Source organism: Archocentrus centrarchus, chromosome 4, assembly GCF_007364275.1.
Source record: "Archocentrus centrarchus isolate MPI-CPG fArcCen1 chromosome 4, fArcCen1, whole genome shotgun sequence".
NCBI lineage: Eukaryota > Metazoa > Chordata > Actinopteri > Cichliformes > Cichlidae > Archocentrus > Archocentrus centrarchus.
The window spans coordinates 36,716,409-36,730,180 of NC_044349.1; the positions used below are offsets into that span (position 1 = coordinate 36,716,409).

A 13,772-nucleotide genomic window follows, 5' to 3' on the forward strand; every position below is an offset into this window, starting at 1 on the left:
CATAGCTAAAGTTTATCTACAGAAATGCGTTCTTATACTTCGGTGTGGATAAAAATATTAAATTTCATGACGTTTTGATCTTTACTTTTTTTTTTTTTAACTAACATTTTGGTGTTCGTTTTTGTCGAGCTGCTCCTGAACGCCCCTCTAATCTGTGATTGGACAGTTACACGGTTGTCCATTCTGATTGGCTGCTTGATGTGCCATCTAAACGGTTTTCCCGCCTCCGGCAGCGGCGGCGGGGCGGGACTGTGTTTGAGGATGCGGTGACGTCAGCAGTGGACAGTCCATGCCATGATGGCGGCGGAGCGGGGCGGCGGTCCCGGCTCTCCTCCTGGCTCTCCCGCCGGCGCCTCCCGGCCTGCGGCGGCGGATCACTCGGTGCTGGTGGTGGTGGGAGCGCTGCGGCCCGCGGGGCTGCTGGAGCGGCTCCTGCGGCAAGTAGAAACAGGTGAGTTTTGGAAGTCCAGTAAAACTGAGCCACTGGACCGGAAGTCTCCATAGCCCTTCGCAGTAAAAGCACGGGAGGGCTGCAGTTCGAACGGGTCCAAACTTCGCATTTTTCCGCCGACTGTGGGATGCACCCTCCGTGGGGAGTTTCAGAGGCTTGGTCGCTTTACAGCTTTAAAGCATTAAACAGTTTAAAGGGAAATGCTTACTAGTCTAGCTCCTTGTTTTAGTTCACATTTATTAAACTTTTTCCGATCTGGCTGGCTCGTTGGTAATCTGGTCTATAGGCGGATAGCCGAGGGAGAGTTTATGCCATCTGACAACCACCGGTGGACAGAAACTTCAGAGTGTCCGACTGACGGGAGATCACGTGGCTTTATTTCCGGATTTTAGCCAAAACCTGGGCAGAGGGCGTTTATTTTGAAAACGCGGCCCACCGGATGTGGGTTATTGTACCTGTTTTTATTTTCGTGACTGACTCACAACCGTTACAGAGCAGCTGATCGAGAGTTTTATCCGTTTACCGATAATGAGCAAATCACATCTGCAGCTCATGATCAATATGATCAGTGCGGCTTCTGTTTGATCTGAGAGTGATTTAGAGAGACACTCACAGAACTCAGTCTGCACGCGCACACACACACACACACAGATACAGCATTGCGTGTTGCAGCTGCACCTCAGCACCAATGAGCTCGTCACACACACTCATCTCTCAGCCTGGTTTACACCCACTGTATGATGTTTGTGTCCAGCCTCGCGCTCTGCCCATTCGCATACAGAGAGGAAGTGGTGTTAATAAATATCACTGACTTCCTGCTTGCAGAGGAAATAGTCGATCTGACAGCGAAGGGAGGAGGGGTGCCTTAGGTTTAACAGTATGCTAACAACAAGCTGTATATAAAAGATGGGCATAACACTATGACATCATCCACTGGTTTGTGGGCTCTCCATTCACACAGATACCTCCTGATCAGTAACATCCAATCAGAGTCCCAGAATTTCATGCAGGAAACTGGAGCGCTGCCTTCTTGAATGCTGTTATTCCAATGAAGCGCACAGCAGCCATATAATTGGTCAGATAATTGCATTAAAATGCTCCAAAAGGCTCCAAAAACAGCACAAACACGGTCCAGATGTCCAATTCAGGGACTCCAGTAAGTGAAGACTTGCAGATGGCTAGCAGCTACAGCCACCTGTCTCACTATCCACCTGTCAGTCAAAGAGGCCAGGCCCCTAATAATGTAAACTTTATTTAAACAGGTGAGTTATAAAAACATCCTCCCCCTGTACAGCTGTTATGAAGGGGGAAATTATCTACAGAGACCAAAGCAGTTTCTGTATCAGGCTGTCAACATGTTTATTTCTGCTGGAAAGTTTTAACATGGGAGTCTGACGACTGACTCACTGTTGTCTCTGCTGGACGCCAGAGGAACTGCAGCTTCGGTGCAGCTTTGTGTCTCCATGTTTACTTTTTGTTGTTCCTGTGTTCAGGTTATCATCTGATAAATAAAAAGTGTTCTTTTTATTCTTATTAATGTAACACGTGTGGTGTGTGTGTGTGTGTGTGTGTGTGCTCAGGTGTGCGCTGCTGGTCTGTGGATCTGGACGTCTCGGTTCTGGATCAGCAGTTGAAGCTCTTTGTGTCGAGACATTCAGCCTTCCTGTCAGAAGAAGTGCGAGGTAAGAAACAGCTGCAGTGCATTACCTTACACAGATAATCAGCTTCAGGTGCAGGTGTTTGTATCCATGAAAAACAGGGACAGAGCATTCAGCTTGGACTGCAATGTGATTAAACTTAACTGGGATCTGTTGTACACATGTAAGCCTACAGTACTGTGATGCTCAGAGACCAGCAGACGGTGAGGAGAGCGCCACGTGCAGTGCGTTGGTGTCGACTTAAACAAATCAGTGTTCCTCCTAAAGTTCAGAGCGAAGCTGCAGAAGTGAAGCTGTGTTCAGCGTTATTTCAGTGAAAGTTTGTTACATTCAAACCTTTATCACTTCCTCATTTGCACGTTGGAGATGATTGACAAGAAAATATTTGTATCATCATCATCACGCTGTGCAGAATAGAGGAATCAACAAAATCATTAACACATAAAATTAGATGAGCGGTCCTGATGTTGATCCCTGTGGGAGAGAGAGGGGAGAGCTGGGCGAAGCAGCAGGGGGCAGCACTCAAACCCAGGCCTCTGCTTCAGAGCAGACGCCCTGTGGGACTCCATCTTTTATGGATTTGCTGTTGCCCTCCTCCTTTGAGGTTCTGAAGCAGCTGAGCGTGGTGCCCCGACATCAGCCTTGTAATGATTGGCCTGAGATGCTCCCGGTGAGTGGAGGAAAGTCCCGCTCTGCCAGTGATGCCGGTATCAACAGCATCATTGATTTTAGTTCAGTGGGATGAAGCTGCACTGTGATGGGACTTTTTAGATAACATGAAAAGTGGTTTTGTCCTGTGACTCACCCTCGTGATGTAACATGACCTCTGACTGAGCCACGGGTGGGCGGATCTACAGAAACCTTCAGCAGCTCGTTAACAACCACATCTCCTCAGATGTGTTCCATCACAAGTATGTTTAGATATGTTAAGATTTCACGATGGTTCACACCCATTTCAGGCAGTGTGTGTGTGTGTGCGTGTGCGTGTGCGTGTGCTTGCTGACTAATGAGTGTTAGCCAGTTTGAAAGAAACAGGCTCCTGTCTTCTTCCATCCTCCTGAAGCAGGGAAAGCTCGGCCCCCGCTCCCTGGAGCTCTTTAACGGGACGCTGATCAGGAGGAGCTGAGTTTAAAATATGCATGTTCAGGGGGGATGTGGGTCATTCCATCTCAGTTCATCATGTTTAAAAAAAAAAAAAAAAAAGTCTCACATTATGAATGATGCAAAGTTTCCTGTCCCTGCGGTTTTTCCAGCATCATTTTTTGATGGGTCAGTGAAACGTTCTTTAGAAAGCGCTTCTGTTGTGGTTCTCTCATGTTTGTGATGTCCTGAAATGAACGAGCAGCTTCTCACCTCTGACGGAGCTCGGTGTCTGCGTCACTGACACGTGCCGGTCGAACCCTCCACGACCCCAGCATCCACCTGCAGGCTGCGGGGAGATGTTTCACGCCTTCATTTCATTTGTGTGTGTCGTATTCGTGGGTACGATGAACTCCTGGACGTTAAACTGTCAGCTGTGTGTCAGACTGAACGGCAGCTGCAGTCAGCTCGTAGATGGTCGTTTTCCAGGAGTGACTGAGCTCCTCCAGCCGACTGAAACTGAGCAGCTGAGTGTGAAATCAGAGGTTTCTATAGCACTTTGCCTCATTCTTCACTCTAACCACACTGCAAAAAGAGGAAGTCTTCTCTCAGATCACTCAAGTACTTCCTCTTTATCAAAACCTCCAAACTGTCAGGCTGCATATAAAAGATGGACGTAGCTTCAGTCTGAGCCTGTTCCTCAGAGTGGAGGGTGGAGGGCCAGAGACACTTCATGCTTGTTGGCTAATAACTTGCCAATCACAAGGAAGCCCCATCCCAAATTACCCCCCTGCTTTATGAATGCAGTCATGTTTTACACACACACACACACACACACACACACACACACACACACACACACACACACAGAGTGTTGTGTTCTCGGTCAGCGTGTGCTCCTCTGACCTGTGAAGGTTGTGATTGACAGCCCTGCTTCCTGCTCCTCTGTGGCTCTAATGGGATCATCATTCCCAAAATAAGCATCGCAGTTGAAGTGATTTCCAAAGTTTGGGCCACAGTCCCCTGGTGGGCTCTGAAGGTACTGCAGGAGGTAATTTCCCTTAACTGAAATTCTTATAAGATGCTGAAAATGTAAATATAAAATTATAATTGTAAATGATGCACGCTTTAAACTCTTAAACAAGCCTACAGGTTAAACTTGGATGAATCAAATGATCAGCCTTTCGGTTTTCTCAGCAGATTCTGGGGGAGAAAAACCTCTGAGCGGTCCCTAAATCACAGATTTTTCTGTTTGAAAGCTGAAGGACTTTCTGGCTCTGGTTTCCTAACTCATTTTAAAATTTCCATGAACTATTTAGATCCAGTTCAACCAGTAAATCATCAGAAGATCTAACTAGAACCCTGGGGTGGGTCAGCAACTCCAAGGCAACATCATCAGCTGATTTAATGTGATGAAGACATGAAGTCATCAGTCTGAGGGCGAAGCGAGAAGTGAATTCCTTCTGTGAGGTTCTTTAAACTGAGACAGACAACTGATTGTTTGATCCAAACACAAACACAGTCAGCTGAGACTCTGCTGAGCTGCCCACAGACACACACACACACACACACACACACACAGAGGAAGCAGAAACCACTGGTATTGGATGTATTTTCAGTGGAAGCTGATGGACAGTATGGTGGGTGGGTGCGGTCCTGAGAGATGTCCCACCTCTGGTCTCTGGGCACCTGCAGAATAACAGTGAAATGAGCTGCTGCAGCGCTCAGGTGCTTAAAGGAAGCAGAAGAGGAAAGAAAGCGTAAATGACTGTGAACCTGAGGGAAGAACAGGACAATAGAAGAGCCGGAGTTAAGCTCACAGCCCGGCCCTCACCCGTTTATGCTGTACGTGGAAAATGTGAAGCCCTGACTTGTTGACTGGTTTTCCTGTTTGTTTGTTTCAGGTCAGCGGACTCTCCAGCACAGCGGAAACATACTGGACACGCAGGTCGTGGTGAATCCAGCCTTTGAGTTTGTTTGCTCAGAGGTGAGAGCAGAAATGAAGCAGAAGTGAAACTTTTAGAGATTTTTACAGTTTTCAGCTGTTCAAACTCACATCGAGATAAGCTCATACATCAGAGAACACTTCCTGTTTGCACTGCATACTCTGGTATTTTTAATCTGTCGGTCAGATTCTCTGTATCACTGATCATATGTCTGAATGTGCATTTATTTCCTCTGAGCTGCTCTGCTTGATCATGTCCTGCAGCCCTGATTAAGCGTTTCCTGTTTCAGGTGCGGCGGCTCATCTGCGACTCGTCCCGTCATAAGCTGCTGATTCTGGCTGGTCAGTGCGTCGAGGGCAGCGGGGACATCGTGTTGCAGAAAGGCCGCTTCTCCCTCAGTGACTTCATCCAGATATTTTCTGATGAGGAGGTAAGAAAACTGTTTATTGTTTTTTGGAAACGCAGCACATTCAAATACTCGGTGATATATGAGCTGTTCCTCTCTGTGTTGACAGGTTGGTGAACTGCTGAGCTCCGCAAACCCAGCGGTGAAGCCCAGCCTCACCCTCAGCTGTCCAAATGTCGGTCTTTGGAAGGACCCGGCACTGGAGAAACACAACCTGCAAGACTTCATAAACATCCAGATTAACCCTCCCCCCATCCTCCCTGAGATGGAGGGTCTGCAGGAATTCATGGAATATCTCTCTGAGTCTCTGGAGCCTGAATCTCCCTTCGACCTCCTGGAGCCCCCCAGCACTGTGGGTTTCCTGAAGCTGTCTCGACCCTGCTGCTACATCTTCCCTGGTGGGAGGGGGGACTCTGCATTCTTTGCTGTTAACGGTTTCAACATCTTGGTGAACGGCGGTTCTGACCCACGCTCCAGCTTTTGGAAACTGGTCCGACATCTGGACAGGATTGACGCAGTACTGTTGACCCACATCGGGGTGGACAATCTGCCGGGCATCAATAGTCTGCTGCTGAGGAAAGTAACTGAGCAGGACGATGAGTCTGCCAGATCTCAGACTGAAGAAGATTGGATGAAAAACCTCATCTCTCCTGAGATTGGGGTGGTTTTCCTCAATGTTCCCAACAGGCTGAAGTCCATCCAGGGAGATCTGAGCGAGCTGCGGAGTTGTGATCAGGCAGCGCTCACTCTGCAGCACCTGCAAAGACTGGCAATCAGACCTGAACCCCTGAGCCGGCCCAATGGACCAAGCATAGAACCAGTTATCTTGTTCCAAAAGATGGGAGTCGGCCGTCTGGAGCTGTACACGCTGAATCCGGTCAGTGGCAGCAAGGAGCTCGAAGCTCTGATGCAGACTTGGCCAAACAGTGGATCAAATGTTAAGGGCTCAGATCTTCCGCTGCCAACCCTTGTTTCCATTTGTGCTTTGCTGGTCTGGCACCCGTCCAGCCCTCAGGAGAAAATCATCCGCGTTCTCTTTCCAGGGTGCACGCCTCAGACCAAAATTCTGGATGGACTAGAAAAACTCAAATATTTGGATTTTTTGAAACTTCCATCAGTGTGTTTGAAGGACTTAGAAGCATCCAAAACAGAGAAGCAACCAAAACGAGCAGACAGTCGAGAAAGCCTTAAGTCCCAGTCTAAGGACTTCAGACCCAGTAGTGCCTTACAGAAAGACAAACTTGGACGAATGGATGTCAAAAAGCAAGAGACAAAAACCAAGCCTTGGGCAGCTGCTGACTCTGTACCTAAAGATAGAAAGGATGCAGAAGAAAAGCCCAAAACCAAGGAAGCAGATGCTAAATCAAAGCCAGCTAAATCTCCTGAAAAGCTCATTCCAAAGAAAGAGGTTTTAAAAGATGAGAAGAAGGATGTGAAAAAGAAGGATAAGAAGGAAGAGGTTGGAGAGAAAAAGAAAGAAGCAGCAAAGAGAGAAATCCCAAGTACAAAGCCAAAGAAAGACCTCAAATCCGAACCAAAAAAAGACTTGAAGAGGGATGTAAAGAGTGATGAGAAGAAGACAGCAAAGCCAGCTGTTAAAGAAGTGAAGAAAGCAACAAGTGGAGCTTCAAGTGCAGCTTCAACAGCAAGTGCAGAAGTAAGAAAAGCTTCCGGAAAGAGTGGAGCTCTAAAGAAGGATGGGACTCTTCCAAAGAAAGACACTTTGAACAAAGGGATGAGAGGTAAGCCAGCCTTGAAGGAGCAGGAGAACCAGGAGGCGGATCGCTCCAAGGTGTCAACACCTGAGGACATGACGGCTGAATTTGAAAGACTTAGACTGGAAGATGATAATGGAAACAGCAGTAAAAGTGCCAAGTCAACGGGGGTGAATCCTGATGAAACCAAGGCCAATGGGAACCTGAACTCGACAGTAGAGAGTCCAGAGAAGTTCCGCTGCATGGAGACCGACCGTGTCACGGTTACTGCCTCCTCACCGCTCGTTAAAACACCAAAAGGCGATCTCAGTGTTAACTTCAATCTTACGCAGACCACATACGAGCTGGTGGACGGAGCCTTGAAAAATGGACCAGATGTCTGCACAAGCTCAGAGGAGAAAACTCTGGAGCTGGTCTCTCCTGCAGATTCTGCCCCAAACAGTGCTGGACATACCCCTTTCCAACAGTCCCTTGAAGAGGACATTAGGGGTTTGGGTGAGGACAGTGGCCTTGAAGCGAGAGGGTCCAGTCTGGGATTTGAGGACTACAATCAGGGAAGTTCATGTAGGACCTCTGACCTCAGTTCCCTGCGGGAAGGTCTGGAGAACTCAACGTCTTCTCAGGATAAACAGTCCAGCCTTCTGACCCTTAGTCCTTTTAAGGACATCATGCCAGACTCCTCCCCCACCATGACCTCTATGCCGGCTGAGGTTGGCTCACCTCACTCTACAGAGGTTGATGAATCACTTTCGGTATCTTTAGAGCAAGTTCTGCCACCCACTGCTGCATCCCCCAAAGTCTGCTCCAACGGCCACGTTAGTGATTCAGACCCCAATGCAGGGATGAGGTTGGTCCAAAATGGGCGCTGTGGAAACGGATCCGAGGATCACATCCATGGGATGTCAGAGCTCATCTCGGACATCCCTCATGACGTTGACCTCTGCTTAGTTTCCCCTTGTGAGTTCCAGCATCCCAGAACCTCAGAGAACCACCAGCAGCACGTGAGCCCCGGCCTCACCACAGGACCCTCTCCAGACCTCTCGGATAACAACAACCGCTCCCAGGATCCGAGCAGCAGCGACTGCCCCTCAGCCTACAGTCAGGAGACGCCACCCACATCAGTAAGCGACACTCTCCCCACAACTACAGATTCGGATATCCCCCCCAGTACAGAGGACTGTCCTTCCATCACAGCAGACATTGATTCGGATGATGATTCCAGCGGCTTCTTCCCACCTGCTCACCCACAAGATCATCCAAATTCACGCTTCGCCCACAGGGGTGGGCAGCACGACCCGCCACCAGCTCCGGTCAAAGACCTGCCTCCTTTACCACCACAGCCTGGAGCCTGTATGGCCGACTCAGAAGCTGACAGGAAGAGCTTAGCTGCCAGGACCAAGAAACCGACAGGAGCACTGCAGAAGACATCAGGAACTACAATGGCCCAGAATGGAAGGTCGAAGGCCGGCAGCTCCACAGGATCCATAAAGATGGCCTCCAGCCTTGACACCAAGCCCTCATCCCGAAGTTCACTGGGTGGATCCAGAATTGGCGCTGTAAAACCTGCTTCCTCAGGTAGGCCTTGAATTGTAAGCTGCTTTGTAATCTGTTTTATGCGTTATGGGGTTGTGTCCCGGTGTTTTTAAATGCGGTGCCGGCCAACATAAGCATGTAAAATGCCGAGAAGTTTTCCCTCCTGGGTCCTCGGTCTGTGTGCTCAGCTTTATTTCAGGTGCGAACATATTTGTCCCTCTAGTTTTTCCATTTTGTTTGTTGCTCATGTCCTTGCCGGTAGTTTTAGCAGTCTCCCTCCAGGAATTTGCTGATATTTGTGAGTACTTATGTTGATGCTGTGATTATTATTCCTTATACTGAGATGATGATTATTGTTCTCTCACTGATAAATTCAAAAACTGTGACAAAAAGTAGCTGAAAATGCACGGGAAGATTCGGTGATTCTGAAAAGGCCAATCAGAATCGTTGCGTCGACCCGACCTGTAGTTACATTTCTGGGGAGGCGCACGTCAGGTTACGTCATAGTTTCTGCTCAGTAATTAATACAGAAAACACCTCGCACAAGTGCTGGCAACCCCACTGGCCACTTACACTGGTTATGTTGTTGGCCCTGCAAAGACTCGACGCTGCAGCATAAATCAGGAATAAGAGGATACTTGAAGAGCTTAATGTGACAAAGTAATTTTAATAGTGGTTTTTTGTCAATTACGCTGTTTTTGTGATAGTTGGGAGTCAAAATCAAAATTCAGTAAATTGCACAGCATGAGGAGAAGGTGCCAGGCTGCTGTGGCAGTGTGCGGTTCTTCCACATGCTGCTGACGTTTGTTACATGAATAAACTGTTATAGTGCAGATCAGTCAGACTAAATGCTGACCCATTTTGCTCATTTCAGCTCTAAACTTTGATTCTTGGGCTCTGAGGGCAGCTTTGGATTCACAGTTCTGAATAATCCTTTACGTTATTATATTGGAACTGTTCCAACCTGAAGGTGTTCTGCTGTGTTGGAAATGCTCCTTTATGCTTCTGTTCTCCTGTCTTTGTTCTGATTGGCATCCAGGTTCCAGGGTTTTGGGTTCTGAGGGTGCTGCAGTCTACGTGGACCTAGCATACCTGCCGTCTGGCTGTGCCTCCTCCACCATGGACCCAGACTTCTTCAGACGCCTTCGCTCTTCTTATTACATTGTAAGTGGAGACGACCCAGTGAAGGAGGCAGCGATGAGGAGCATCCTGGATGCTCTGCTGGAGGGAAAGAGCAGCTGGCCGGACGTCCAGGTTTGTGATGGCTTCCTCACGTTCTCAGTCAGCTTATGATCTGCTCTCTGATTCCTGTGTTTGCTGCACTCAGGTGACGCTGATCCCAACGTTTGATTCGCTGGCGATGCATGAGTGGTACCAGGAGACTCACGACAGGCAGCGGGAGCTTTCGGTCACCGTGCTGGGCAGCAACAGCACCGTGGCCATGCAGGAGGAGACCTTCCCCGCCTGCAAGGTCGAGTTCTGAGCCTGAAGCTCCGCCCCCTTCTCTTCTGGCCTTATGATTATCTTTGCCACGGTTGCACCCAGACCAGCCCGAGAAGGAGTCTGGCTGTGAGCATGCTCAGTTAGAAACACTTTTTCTCACCTGTGTGACATCATTTCCTTCTCACCTGCTGGGTCAGCACCTTCAGCTCACCTTAGAGCAAACATTAGCATGGTAGCATGTTGGCACGTTAGCAGGTTCTGAAAGTTCAAACACCACACAACCAAAACTAGTAACCACGTACTGTACGCAGCGGCGACTTTTAAATGACATCACTGTTTTTAAGAAGTGAATCATGTGACAGGATTTCAGTGTTCATGTCTTCTCTCGAGGTTCTCCTGCAGCATGGAGGAGACATACCACCGGCCCAATAATAACTCGCCCTTTTCAGAGCCGTCAGATGCCATCACCAATTTTTACCTCACAGGAAACACTTTTGGCGACATTTACGTTTTACCTTGTGAGCTCAGATCAACACAAACCCGTTAAGAGGCAAGATCGAGGGCGCAGCAGCGGATGTCCTTCTCACATGTTCTGTGAGGTAAACTTCCTGATCTTGTGAAGGAGTCTGGTGCAGAGTCATGGCTCCACTTCCTGTGTAACAGCTGGTAAAGCAGAGAAATTTTTCTGAATATAGGATTGATTTAAACCCACACTGAAACCCAAGGCTTTAGGGGGCGTGGCCTTCTGCCACCTGCTGCAGGTAACATGACTGTGGATCAGAAGCTCGTACAGGTCAGAGAGGCTGAACCGTCCCCATCTGAGGAGACTTTTGTTTTACTCAGTCTCTGATCATAAATTTTAAACTTATTGTTTTGTAGATTTTAATAAAGTTGTGCGCGCTGCAGGTCGTATAAACACCTGACCGTGTCTCCAGATTGTCTGGTCCTGAAACTGCAGTTTTATTTGTCTGTGCTGGTTAGCATGGGTTAGCCTGACAGCTTTTATTTTGAAAGTCTGCCCAGGATGGAGACGTTCTCTGACCCGAGCTGTGTGGGTAAATCCGATCACGAGCCTCTCAGAAGGATGGTGAGGGCGGTTTACGGTGTGTGTTTATAACGCCACTCGTCATCTCGATCATCTGCGGTCATCTGAGTGACTTTGCTGTAACTCTGAGGTCTGCCCGATAAAGCTCAGTGAACATTCTACAGTGAGGGTGGATGGTGGTCAGTCAGAGAACGTCTGAACGTTTAACCACGAGATGCAGAGATTCATTCTCACAGTACTGAGGCCCACACGTGACGGATATCTGACAAAGTCAAAGTTAAGATGACGTCACTGCTGACAAACTGCTGTAAGAGTGAGATCAGTGAGGCTGATGTCACTGAAGCGTGCATCACCTGCACGCTGTCATAGTTGTCAGGGTAACAAACTATAATCAGGTAACAGACACGGAGATAACCCTCAGATATTTCACATGAAACGGTCCTTTCGAACTTCCAGGATCCTCTTTGCTCTCAGCACAGAGTTATGAAGGTCACATAGTGGACTTACACCGCCTCCTCGCCACATCTGTTGTCATTTGAAATGATGTCATTTATAGCTGGATTTCACTGTAGGCTCAGTGAGACTCAGCCTGAGTTCTGTCTTTGGGTTTGTTTTTTAAATTTTCCTTAGCAGAGCAGAGCAGCTGGAAGAATAAGCACCAAAAATCATCCATCTAGCTTCATCCATCCATTTACTTACCACAGGGGCGCTGGAGCTATCCCAGCTGCCATAGGGATGCAAGAGGTGGGGTACACCTAGACAGGTCGCTAGCAGGGCTAATGCAGAGAGACGGACAACCATTCACACTCACATTCACACCTATGGGCAATTTAGAATAACCAGGTAACCTAATACCACTAACTGCATGACTGTGGGAGGAAGCTGGAGAACCCATAGAGACACAGGGAGAACATGCAAACTCCACACAGAAAGGTCAGGTGGTGATTCGAACCCAGGACCATCTTGTGTGTCCCATTCACACCTTTATCATCTTCCCACACCTTCTTCATCTTAAGCATGGACAGTAGTTTATCTCAGCAGGTACTCTGTGGTCATGTGACTGACCTCCTGTCCCTCAGAGTTACAGTAAATTAAACAGGAATCACCTGAGTGTGATTTTTGATTAAACTGTGAACTTCTTGATTGTTCGGTGGTGTTTCGTTCCTGATAATCATCAGAAGAACCCGGAGCGGTTCTGGGCCGGTTTTGATTTCCTCCTTTGCTCCTCTTTGCTGCAGGACCTCAGTGCAGATCTTCCTCCATTTTTAATCACTGTGCTCAAAGTACTACATTACCCATGAACCTCAGGGTGTCTCTATCAGCACAGTGTGTTAAGTTTGACCGTTGACCCCCTTGCTCAGATGTTTCCCCCACCATGCAGAGGATTGTGGGTCAGACTGCTGTCAGCTGACTGGCTGCTTCCTGCTGCAGTGCACACTGGGAAATGTAGTACTTTGAGAATCAATTCCTTTAATTTACTCTGAATGAATTTTGGAACTCAAAACATTTCATCAGTAACTTATTTATTTAATTTAACATTTTTACAAAGTAAATCCTTGACCGTGACGTTTGGTACGAGCTGCTCGCTGTCCACCTCCACCAACTAGCATGGAGAGTCGATCGTTAAAGGAGCAGTCCGCTGCGTTCGTCTCGTTAGAGGAGCTGCAGTGTTAAAGGCGACTGAAGTAAAAAATCAGATTGATCTCTGTTTAATCATATTTTAACTTTGAATTTTTTTTACCCAGTAAATGTTTTTTGAGTGGTTTCTTCAAATTTTCAATCCAACTGATCAATGAGCTGGAAATCAGAGCTGAAATAAACACACACACACACACGCGCACACACACACACACACACACACACACACACACACACACACACTCTCTGTGCATTGCAACACTAATGTTCAAAATAAAAGTGTCCCTTTCACAGAGTGTCTGCAGTGTGTTTTATTGTGAAGAGTCACTAAAGAACGTTTAGTCCGTGAAACTGATTTGAATGAAGCAATCGGATCACTGAATGTTTAATGTTAAACATTAAACTCAGTAAAAACATCAGCTTTCTGTAAACCGTTACACACCACAGTCTGTATTACTATATTCACATTCACTATAAAGTCAGGTTAATTTCTTCATATTTGCTTCACTTTACTCATTTTGCACCAGTTCACAGCCTCAGGCAGCTTAGAGAGGAACTCCCAGTAATTAGACAGCCCCCAATCAGCATCAGATGGTGGCAGTGGAGGGGGGGGGGTAATTCCGTTATGACAGAAAGAAATTTCAGTCAGAACCCGGATCAGGGAGGGGAAGAAAGGAAAGGGGAGATGAGAAAACAAACTGGGAGAGAGAAGAAAATTAAAGATGCAGCAGTGGTGAGGGAGCAGAGACGCTCGGTGCAAAACCACAGGAGGAAGGCAGGATCTCCCTCTTCAAGCCTCTGAAGCACAGACACAGCTTCACCTCCGTGAGGAACTGAAGCTAGAAGAAGCTGGTTTT

The 13,772-nt window shown here is 47.7% G+C and overlaps 1 protein-coding gene across 1 annotated transcript; it reads left to right on the forward strand.

The window, feature by feature from the left end:
- The first annotated feature begins 294 nt into the window (after nucleotides 1–294).
- On the forward strand, nucleotides 295–13,172 carry map1sa (microtubule-associated protein 1Sa). Its single transcript, XM_030727085.1, has 7 exons — nucleotides 295–451; nucleotides 2,032–2,133; nucleotides 5,094–5,176; nucleotides 5,425–5,565; nucleotides 5,651–8,831; nucleotides 9,829–10,043; nucleotides 10,117–13,172. Exons 1-7 carry the CDS (start codon nucleotides 295–297, stop codon nucleotides 10,270–10,272), a joined length of 4,035 nt encoding a protein of 1,344 aa, XP_030582945.1. The 3' UTR covers nucleotides 10,273–13,172.
- Nucleotides 13,173–13,772: the final 600 nt, after the last annotated feature.